This window comes from Periplaneta americana, chromosome 9 (assembly GCF_040183065.1).
Source record: "Periplaneta americana isolate PAMFEO1 chromosome 9, P.americana_PAMFEO1_priV1, whole genome shotgun sequence".
Lineage (NCBI taxonomy): Eukaryota > Metazoa > Arthropoda > Insecta > Blattodea > Blattidae > Periplaneta > Periplaneta americana.
Genome location: NC_091125.1, coordinates 572,851 through 584,500, shown reverse-complemented (window position 1 = coordinate 584,500; position 11,650 = coordinate 572,851). Strand labels below are relative to the sequence as shown.

The following is an 11,650-nucleotide window of genomic DNA, read 5'->3' as shown; positions in this document are numbered from 1 at the left end:
CCTTCATCTCATTCAGACGCTAAATAACCTTAGATGTTGATACAGCGTCGTAAAATAACCCAATAAAATAAGCAATGAAACATTAATTTATGTTCGTTCCCTCGTAGGATTGTGGCGGTCACAATTGTGTAGCATTCAGATAGAATGTTAACTATTACTCACCACTCTTGGCAGACGATGGCGGCGGACGGCCCGCGAGGGTTACAGCGACCTGTCCTTCCCTGTCCTTCCTCACCAAGCAGCTGGATGCGCGGGTCTCGGCCCTCGTGCTGCTCTCCTTCTCCTCCAACCTCTACTACATCTGCCAGCAGCTCTACAACAGCATGACGTTAGTACCTAGAGATTGGCCTCCAACGCTTGACGGAATGCGACGGTGAAATTTAGACTATATCTTATTATTTAATAATTGTCTTTATTATTATTATTATTATTATTATTATTATTATTATTATTATTATTATTATATTTTATGAAGAGGTAGAAAAATCAAATATCTTGGCGCAACAGTAACAAATATATATAAATAATACTCGGGGGGAAATTAAACGCAGAATAAATATGGGAAATGCCTGTTATTATTCGCTTGAGATGCTTTTGTCACTTAGTCTGCTGTCAAAAAATCTTAAAGTTAGAATTTATAAAACAGTTATATTACCGGTTGTTCTGTATGGTTGTGGAACTTGGACTGTCACTTTGAGAGAGGAACAGAGATTAAGGATGTTTGAGAATAAGGTTCTTAGAAAATATTTGGGGCTAAGTGGGATGAAGTTACTGGAGAATGGAGAAAGTTACACAACGCAGAACTGCACGCATTGTATTGATTTGACATAATTAGGAACATTAAATACACGTATGGGCGAATCCAGAAATGCACATAGAGTGTTAGTTGGGAGGCCGGAGGGAAAAAGACCTTTCGGGAGGCCGAGACGTAGATGGGAATATAATATTAAAATGGATTTGAGGGAGGTGGGATATGATGATAGAGACTCGATTAATCTTGCTCAGGATAGAGACCAATGGCGGGCTTATGTGAGGGCGGCAATGAACCTCCGAGTTCCTTAAAAGCCAGTAAGTAAGTAATTACAGACGTCTGAGATAGGCATAGCAAGTAGCACGTATGAGCCAATCCAGAAATGCATATAGAGTGTTAATTGGGAGACCGGAGGGAAAAAGACCTTTGGGGAGGCCGAGACGTAGATGGGAGGATAATATTAAAATGGATTTGAGGGAGGTGGGATATGATGATAGAGACTGGATTAATCTTGTACAGCAGTAGTGTCAGAGTTGTAAGCTCCAAAACCGGTTGTGGAGCTAGAGAGTGCAGTCGGAGCGTGAATTTGCTTATGTCTGTGGAAACACCGGAGCACGCAACGGTCATAGTGGAGCGCTCCGCTCCGTTTAGTCTCTGCCTGACAACGCTGTTGTACAGGATAGGGACCGATGGCGGGCTTATGTGAGGGCGATAATGAACCTACGTGTTCCTTAAAAGCCATTTGTTAGTAATTATTATTATTATTATTATTATTATTATTATTATTATTATTATTATTACTATTATTATTATTTAACGAAACTGCATCAACTGCGAGGTTGTAAATACAGCTTCGATGGAATTGGTGATGCCGATACGAAATGGAATTTTGACAACATGACTCCGAGGATTATATATTGTATTACCTGACGTTCGCTATACAGTTCAGAGAAGTAAACAAACCTATCGGCCAAGCGAAACTCGAATCGCTTGCGAAACCAATCCAGGTTGGCAGCTTCTTAATTGTTATCTTGAAAATTTAAAGTTGACGGAAGAATAATTCATTTATTTACTTGTTTATTTACTTATCAATCACTCGAGCAATCAATCCGTCAGTTTGTCTCTGCCTGCCTACCTACTTACGCTCATCCATCTATCCTTCCTTCGAAACATCTATCCTTCTGTTAGCCAACAGCTATTAGCCAATAATAAATTATTTCAAAACAAGCAATGCATCTCTTCTCTTGCGATAATTGCGGCGCCATTTTCCCATTTTTGGCGCTGTGCAGGTTTTTAATATCTTCGGAGCCACCGGCGTGGCTCAGTCGTTAAGGCGCTTGCCTGCCGCACAGTGTGCAGTAATGCAAATCTAGCTGGACAAAATGCATAACTTTCCTGCATTTCAACGGATTGTTATGACACTTTGTACAGACCTTATAGATAACACATATTCTTTGTGTACAAACTCTAACTACGATTGTGCAAGAGGAACTACCCCTTTAACCGAGGTGGTTTTAGACAAAAATAGTAACTTCTCTCCTATGTAACAGATGTTTATGAAAAATTGTAAGGAAGTTACAGGTAGAATATATTTTTTGTGTACAAACTATATACACAGTTCCAAAAGAGGGGCGTATATTTACACAAGATTAACTTATGAAACTTTGTACAAGAGTTACAGGTAGCATATATTTCTGTGTACAAATTCTGATTACATCTGTATGCCACCTGTAGGCCTAGTAGTTATACAAAGTTGCATAAAAATATATTATATAGGAGAGAAATTGTTAATTTTTTCTAAATGCACCAATGTAAAGAGGCAATTCCTCTTATAAAACATAATCAGACTTTGTAGACAAAAAATATGTTCCACCTGAAACTTCTGTACAAAGTTTCATAAAAATCTGTTAAATAGGAAAGAACTTATTAATTTTGTTTAAATGCATTTCTAAAAGGAATAGTTTCACTTATGGAACACTTCCACCGGATGCTTGCCAACTTGCAGTGTAAATAAAAATACACACAAATATAGTTTGTGCACAAAAAATATATGCTACTTGTAACTTCCGTACAATGTGTCCTAAAAATCATTTAGATAGGACAGAAGTTATTAATTCTATCTAAATGCACCCGCTATAAAGGGGTAGTTTTTCTTGTCCAAACGTAATCAGGGTTTGTACACAAATGATATGTACCACCTGTAAGTCAAGTACAAAGTTTCATAACAATTCGTTAGACTGCAGAGAAGTTATTAATTTTGTCCAGCTAATAATTTGCGTTCTGATCCACTGTGCATTTGTTAAGGATAGATAAAAATGTGTCCAATGTATTTTTAAACTGATATTCCTTATCATGTGAATAATATTGTAAGTCTAAAACACTCTCACAGTGATTAAAAACTTCCTTAGTCAATGATTCTTTTCTGCTGTTAAGCCAAACATGAAATAGTTACCGTATGTCCCACCACTGAAAAAATTAGTTACATATAAATGCGCAAGAACGCGCAAACTTTAAAACAAGGATTCAACACTATAAATGCTGCTGTATTAAATGGTGAAGGAATTGTTGTAACCGGACGTGACCGGCTATACTAAAACTCACATTATATCTGGAGAACTTTAAAAACATAAGTTTTTCAATTGTAATGTAAACCTACTGTAAGAAGGAAAATATTTTATAAACTTGTAATTGAAGTTACTTTAGTAAGAACGTACCTATTATGAACAAATTCCATGTTTCACAACACAATAAATCACTAACAATTGGCTCTCTCTGTCTACAACTGAACCGGAGCTGGACGTGTTAGGAAGAACTCAAAGTTTATACCCTTCTAAATATAGTTTGCCGCTGATAAATCAGTAAAAGCTATTACTTATAACCAGGCTTAGAGACTTTAGACCCGATAGATGAAAACAGTGCGATTTCAAGTTGGAAAGCAGGACGGTAGTGGGTGGGGGCAGTGAGGGTAGCGACCTACCTGTCGTCCCATGTGCTTTATTTACTCAGTCATACTCGTAAGGCAGGGAGAGGAGGTACTGCTCTGATAATAAAAACAGTCCCGTACACCTAGTTCACTTCATGAGAAGAGAGGACAGGAGATAGCTAGTAGTCTAGTTTTTATCTGTGCATCTATCTGATTAGTCTAAGAATATACAGTGAATGTAAAAAGTATTCGCACAACGATGTTTTTATTACAAATTGAACCTTAAATGAAGTATATATTTTGATGTACCGAAGTACATATGATATTTACATGCAGATATTCTGCGTCATCATATGATGAAAGAGTGATGGAACGGAGAAAAATTCTCTCCGGCGCCGGGATTTGAACCCGGGTTTTCAGCTCTACGTGCGATGCTTTATCCACTAAGCCACGGCGGATACAACCCCGACGCCGGTTAGAATCGTCTCAGATTAAGCTCCATCTCTTGGGTTCCCTCTAGTGGCCGCCCTCTGCACTACGTCATAGATGTCTATGAACGCAGGACCGAAGTCCATACATGTGTTGAGGTGCACTCGAATGAGTGACTGGTTGGCCGGGATCCGACGGTATAGGCGCCGTCTTAAATCACAAAGTGATTTATTACGCATATCATATATATTTTGATGTACCGAAGTACATATGATATTTCCATGCAGATATTCTGCGTCATCATATGATGAAAGAGTGATGGAACGGAGAAAAATTCTCTCCGGCGCCGGGATTTGAACCCGGGTTTTCAGCTCTACGTGCTGATGCTTTATCCACTAAGCCACGCCGGATACAACCCCGACGCCGGTTAGAATCGTCTCAGATTAAGCTCCATCTCTTGGGTTCCCTCTAGTGGCCGCCCTCTGCACTACGTCATATATATACTCCCGGCGCCGGAGAGAATTTTTCTCCGTTCCATCACTCTTTCATCTTAAATGAAGTATTATTAATTCTTGGTATGAAATAAACTGTTCACGTATAATAATAATGCATCACATAGCAAATACACACAATAAATTTTAATAATTTTGCATGTAGGTTCTGTCATAGTTCAGTAAATTGAATGCCTAACAAAACTACAGCATAAAAAGTATTCGCACACTTAACTCTGTTGACGAATAAAAGCATTCATCCGGAACGCAGTAGGCACATGGTACTAAGAAAATGCTCCTAATGCATGTTCCAAGTCAGTTTGATTCTAGAATCACAAGTAGTATATAGCTATCACGCCAAATGGGACTCAGAGGGAAGGAAACTTCTAAGAAAGAAAGGGCTGCTATTATTCGTCTGCATAATCAATGTAAAGCACTGAGTGAAACATCAGCGATTGTGAATAGAGGTAAGTCAACCATCAAGGGAATCATAGACAGATGCGGGGAAAGAAATTTAAGGAGAAGTGGCCGGCAGAGGAAAATAAACGAATACAGTGGCAGAACAATCATACGAACAATTAAAGAGAATCAAACACACGGCCCACAATACTCGACTGTGGATTCTCTATAGCATCCCTTCATACCTTCAGACACCTCCCCAGTCACCAGACATGAATCTAATCGAGACCTTTGGGATTATTTAGAAATAAGACTTAGAACCAGGCATATTACCAGCAAAGAGTCTCTAAAGACTGCAATTGTACAAGAGTGGAACATTCCGGCAAGTATTACTTCAAATTTAGTTAATTCTATCCCCAGGAGGTTAGAGGCTATTCTAAAATGCAAGGGCTACCCTCCAAAGTATTGAAATTGAAAAGGAACTGACTTAAGTGAGACCAGTGTGCGAATACTTTTTCTTCGTATTTTTCTTTGGTATCATTGTGTTTTAATCAAACATAATTGTTTATTTTGAGAATTGTGCAATTAATTTTGTGTTTATATGTAAACAAATAACAGAGAATGTGTATACTTGTACTTAACTTGTGTTCATGTCTAAAAAGTTGAGAGTATAGGATTTGAAGCACATTAATTACTACTATATATTTTTATTACCCACCGTGCGAATACTTTTTACACTCACTGTATGCGATATTCTGTGACATAAAAGACATGCTAGCAGGGAAGAGGTCTACGGACACTGCTGGGTTAGCGAAAATAGATTTCAATGACTTAGTGTTTTTTCGTTTTGCATCCATTACATCATCCACACCTGTGGACTAACGGTTAGCGCGTCTGGCCGCGAAATCAGGTGGCCCGAGTTCAATTGCCGGTCGGGGCAAGTTACCTGGTTGAGGTTTTTTTCTGGGTTTTCCCCTCAACCCAATGTGAACAAATCCTGGGTTACTTTCGGTGCTGGACCGCAGACTCATTTCAATGGCATTATCATCTTCATCTCATTCAGACGCTAAATAACCTAAGATGTTGATAAAGCGTCGTAAAATAACCTACTAAAATAAAATAAATCCGTTACATCATGTGATGTAGAGCGGAGCGTCTCCCAATATAAACTTTGTCTTGCCGACTACCGAAGAAAATTTAGTTTTGAGACCTTCAGAATGTGTGTTGTAGTAGGCTACATTGTAACAGTACCATGTATTGTACATCATAAGTTGTGTATATTGTGTAGGATTATTATGTGTGTTGAGTAAGTATTGCACTTGTGCTTATGACAGAAGCCGAAAGGAAATGCATATTAATTTATTTTGAAAATTTCGCATTATAGGTTTGTTTATTTTAATATATGTAAACATTAATTTTTTGGTCCAATAGAATTTTTTCCTCTAACAATCGTTTTACTTTAATGTTTGATAAATTAGTTGCTGTTTTTTGGAACGTCACTGTTACAGCACCAGCAGACTGGACTGAACTGGGTTTCATGTACACATGCCTCTTCTTCTGCCGACTCCCATCCCCCTCTAACACAGTGAAAAAGCTGCCTATAGTATGGACTTAGTAAACTTATTCTATCGGGTCCAAAATCTCGATGTCTGCTTATAACTAAAGATGAGGGGTTTGTGCGCAGCACGAAAAACACGTTGACTCGACAGGGAGCATAGGTGGACAGACAGGTGAACAACTACGACCAGTACGACCAAAATAAATGCAACTACATGCTATCCATGTGCCTACCTGCAGTCTTATCATAACAACACGGAATGAACACAGGCCTTCATAGTCCAATGCACTGCAGTGGTGAACTGACGTAGTGAGCAGTAGTTACCTGCAACGACGGCAACTAAGCAGACAATTGTATGCACAGTGTGTGAGTATGAAATTAAAATATTGTGTAGGAAGTATTACGTAGAAAGACGTAACAGCAGAAAATATAAAGACAATATTTCACGCGCTTTAAAGGTGGTGATTCCCTCAACATCAAAATTAGTATGAAACGCAAAATCAGAATTTGCTAAGGATATATGTGCGATGATGATTAAAACACACATTCCGTTCAAGGATTTTTCCAAAAATATACCAAGCAGAGCGTTCCGAATCAGACAACGCTCCGTAAAGACTATGTATCTGATTGCATAGCAATAATAAAAGAAGTGTCAGAAAAAATCAAGGAAGGACCTCCAGGACCTTGCACACAGAGAATAAAGAATAAATAACAGAAAAATAAGAACTATTTAACAATTTGTAACATGCTGAATAATGCAACATCATCAGACGATAGGAAAGTATACTTGACATATGCACCGTTGACGTCCTGTGACATTGAAAGAAGCTTTTCGCAGTTCAAAACCTGTGTGAGTGATCGACGACGACGTTTGACATTCGATAATTTAAGAATGTTAGTAGTGGAGTGCAATTCGGCTTGTGATGGCTCTGAAGCTATGCATGAATCATAAAGGCAAGTTTCTTCTCCTAACTATACTAATGTTTCTACAGATTCCTCATATTTGTATATTGTCATCTGCTAGACCTTAACGGAGTGTTGCATTTGTCATTTTTAGGCTGTACCCTTCGCATGGTTTGTTTACGTCGGAAGTCAACACAGGCACTGGGCATACAGCTGTGTAACGTCTATGTACAGGCAACCTGACGACAAACCGCACAAATCTCTCAACTTTAGTCATAACATTCTTCAAATGTTAAAGAACATGAATTCATATTCACCTGTGCATCACTAAACAAGTTGAAATTTGATTTTTGTCCACCTAGATCGGGAAAATTGCACACTGTGTGCCGGTTTGAAGTTGCATTCGGGCTCCGGTTCGATCTCGGCTTGGGCTGGTTACCTGGTTGAGCTTTTTCAGAGGTTTTCCCCAATCGTAATGTGAATGGAAGGTAATGTATGACGAATCCTCGGCCTCATCTCGCCAAATACCATCTCGCTATTACTAATCTTATCGACGCTAAATAACCTAGTAGTTGATACAGCGTCGTTAAATAACCAACTTAATATATATAATTATCTTCGGCGATCCTGTCTTCTCACTATTCTGTCCTGCTACGTTCACCCCCTCATGTGGTAGCTAATAGGTTCGTCTATTTCCGATATTTCCTTCAAAATTCTCTAATGTTCCTTCATATGAAACGTGAAACATCGAAGTAAGCCAACTGACCAACAAGCTACGAGCTCACAGAGACATTTTCTCTTAGCCCCAATTCCCTTAGCAAGCACGCGTTTCCTCCCATTTCCCCAGCATTTTTATTGGTATAAAACAGGCCTGGACGTTAATAACTCAATCGAGTCACTGCAGACTACCCCTTAACTTCCCACTCCACATTTCCAGGCATGTTTCGGACCTATACGAGTAGACAGGTAGGCAAATTGCTGAATGACAGATTGTATAAGGCAGGCATCATAGCTTTCGGCTCTCGCTGGTCGCCTAAAATCCACCACTGATGCACAGTGCGTTACTGTGTGTTTGTTCCTAAAGCGGTGTAAACGAAAAGGACATGGGCGGGGGGGGGGATCTCCTTTCCTTTTCCCTTCCCCTTTGCATCAGGGGCTAGTATAGAATTAAGCAAAACTACTTACGTTTTTATACTATCAATCCAAAATGGAATTATTTTTGTTTCAATTCTAAGCAAAATTTGATGTGGAACAGAAATTTAGATTTACAATAACTTTGTCTGATTTGATTGAAAATAAAATTGTACCAACCTTGAACTCATGCCTGGCTTGGTTGGTACCCACAGGAACACGGCGTCCTTGGTGGAGAAGGTGTATTTCTACGGTCATTCGGAGTCCTGCTGTGCAGGGCCATGCCGTCAACCTGTACGCAGTCAACATCATCGACGAGAGTCTGGCAGCCAGCGGCGTGCTGTACGACGTGCCCACCCACAGCTACCATCTGGAAGTGAATAAGCACACTAGTCTTACTTTATTATTCCACTTATCAATCATAAACTGCTGTATAGGTGAGGAGGCGAGACCTGGCATGTGAGCTGTGTGAGAGGGGAAAGAAAGAGAGTTTGTTTCATAATGGTTAATACATGGGTCATTCAATAATTAGTGGCAACAACGTTTGCATGTGGCGCTATCAGCGGTAAATGATGCAAGCTGATAACAATGAGAAAGAAGAGAATATGATGTGTGTTATCTGTGAGTTTGAGGGCAATAATCTCATTTATAAGATATTTGTAGCGGTAGTGAATTTATTTTGTAGACTGCTATCTGTAGTGCTCTAAAATGTTAAGCAAATATGAACAAAGTTGCTTCATTAAAATTCAGATTGCAAGAGGCAAGAATGCTCGACAATGCCACAGCATTACGGGAAGCTTGTGGTAGAGAGACTTCACCATATCGTCCAAAATTGTTTGACGCTGATTTGCCTTTTTCTTCCTGAATGGATAGATGGATCAGTGAGTGAGTGAGTGAGTGAATGAGCGAGCGAGCGAGTGAGCAAGTGAGTGAGTGAGCGAGCGAACTAACTAATTAACAAATGAATGTATTCCCTTTGACTCTGTTAACGCTAAATCTCTGACAAGCAAACATTCTGATGGGGACAGATGAAAAGGTTAAATTTTTTCACCATATTAATGTTGTCAAAACAAGTGCTTAGGTATACAAATTTTGGCCACTCGACCGCAATTACCGAAGGCCGTAAAAAAAATAAGTTCGCTAGACGCCGTTAACAGAAAGAAAACACAATTTCACAGGACAAATTGATTGGAAGAGATAAAAATTTGTTTAACTATTTTCCAACATTGAGACATTTGCCATGTCATGGGATCGGCAGAGAGGTGCAGACAGCTGTCAAACGCAGGTTCTGATCCCAGGCTGCTAACTTCTACGATAAAGGGATACAAAAATTGGTCCTATGGTATGACAAATGTCTCAATTCCAGTGGGGATACGTTGACAAATAGCGCAACAATTGCTGTATCTGTTCCAATAAACCTTTCCATGCAATTGTGTTTTTTATCTTTAAAAAGAAAATCACCTTCCGGACAGCCTCGTAATTGCGGTCGAGTGGCCAAAATGTGTATAAATACTTGTTTTGACATTTTTAACATGATGAAAGAAAAAATTAACTTTCTTATCTGTCCCCATGAGAATGTTTGCTTCTCAGAGATTCTGTAACAGCATGTTACGTTTGAGATGATATATCACACATAGCAGGAATTAACCTGAAGTCATTACTGTGTATTTGTAAGATGTTGAATATTGGATACTGCGCAAATTCCATGCACATATTACTTTATTCATTGCGAAGCTTTTACGGAACTCTCCCGTTTTCAACTGACTAATGCTTTCTCCTTACAGGCACATCGGCTGCTGGTGCAAATGACCACGGACACTGTGGCCCTGACTGGCCTCCGGTTCTTTCCCGTCACAAGAACACTGCTCCTCACGGTATGTTTGTCGCTCTATTCAATCACATTTAACATCATCATCATCATCATCATCTTCTTCATAGTCTCTTCTTATGTTTTTAGCTCGCTGGCACCATCGTTACGTATGAGGTGGTGCTGGTGCAGTTCCGTGACACTTCGGGCATCAGCACTACCAATACTACGGCGCTTTGCCTCAGCATCGCAGATCAGTCTTTCTCTAATTAGACAGCTCTAGTCTATACAGTAGACGCTGTATTGAAGAGATCCTCTGTACTTTGACCACCCCGCATGGCTAAATCCAAGCCTCAGCTTTCTTCTAGAATTTAATTCATTCTCTTTGAGGGCTAAGATTGCTGTATTAGCGATGCACCACAAAAGGTTAAATGTGGTACGAAATAATTAATCTGTAATGAATGTGGCTCAAATTCATTGATTGACTTTCAATGCTGGATCCAAGTTACTGTGGTCCCCAAATTACCTACTACCCCGTCAGATATAAAAATTGTACATCTTGATTACAACTGACAACACACAATCAACACAAACAAATACAACAACTGCAACAACTTCTACATATGACAGACAGGCATGAAATAAATATAATTATTATCTTTTGCTTCATGGATGCAAGTGTTACAGTTCATCATAATATATTTTCTGAATGTATGAAAGGTAAATCGCATACTGCCGTATTTTTATACCTGGAAAAACTTTGTTATACATCGCACAATGCAGTGGGTGCAAATTGAAAACATGCAATATCAGTGTTGTTTATGTCTTCTTGAGTATCTGTCGGATACAGGGGGGAGAGCCATTAATCCTTCCCATTGAAGGCTTTAAGGAACCAACCTGGACAAATACCCAATGTCCCATCCCTACCTTCCCGTGGTGCAGCTGTTAGTAAGCATAATTTTACAAGCTGAACTAAAGGGAGGGGCTACTCATTCATTAGCACTGGTCAGCTTGATGAGTTAATGACCGAATTTGGTATAATTTTCCTCTATTCAATACCTAATTCCCTCTTTACCCTTTCCTATCGAGTCCTCTGACTGAACTCTTACTTTCTTCGACCCCAACGGCATTCGAGCATTCGAGGCCTAGGGGTTCATTTCCCTTTCTTTCCTCCTCTTTCTACTTTTCTGTTCCTAGTGCTGACCTGCTATGGCACTAAAATCGTCCTCCAGTGGCTTAAGGAGGGAAAGCTGGTGAT

At 39.5% G+C, this 11,650-nt stretch overlaps 1 protein-coding gene across 1 annotated transcript; it reads left to right on the top strand.

Annotated features, from left to right (window-relative positions):
- The first annotated feature begins 4,955 nt into the window (after window positions 1–4,955).
- Window positions 4,956–10,665, top strand: LOC138705720 (gustatory receptor for sugar taste 64f-like). Its single transcript, XM_069834291.1, has 4 exons — window positions 4,956–5,061; window positions 8,801–8,961; window positions 10,370–10,459; window positions 10,543–10,665. Exons 1-4 carry the CDS (start codon window positions 4,956–4,958, stop codon window positions 10,663–10,665), a joined length of 480 nt encoding a protein of 159 aa, XP_069690392.1.
- Window positions 10,666–11,650: the final 985 nt, after the last annotated feature.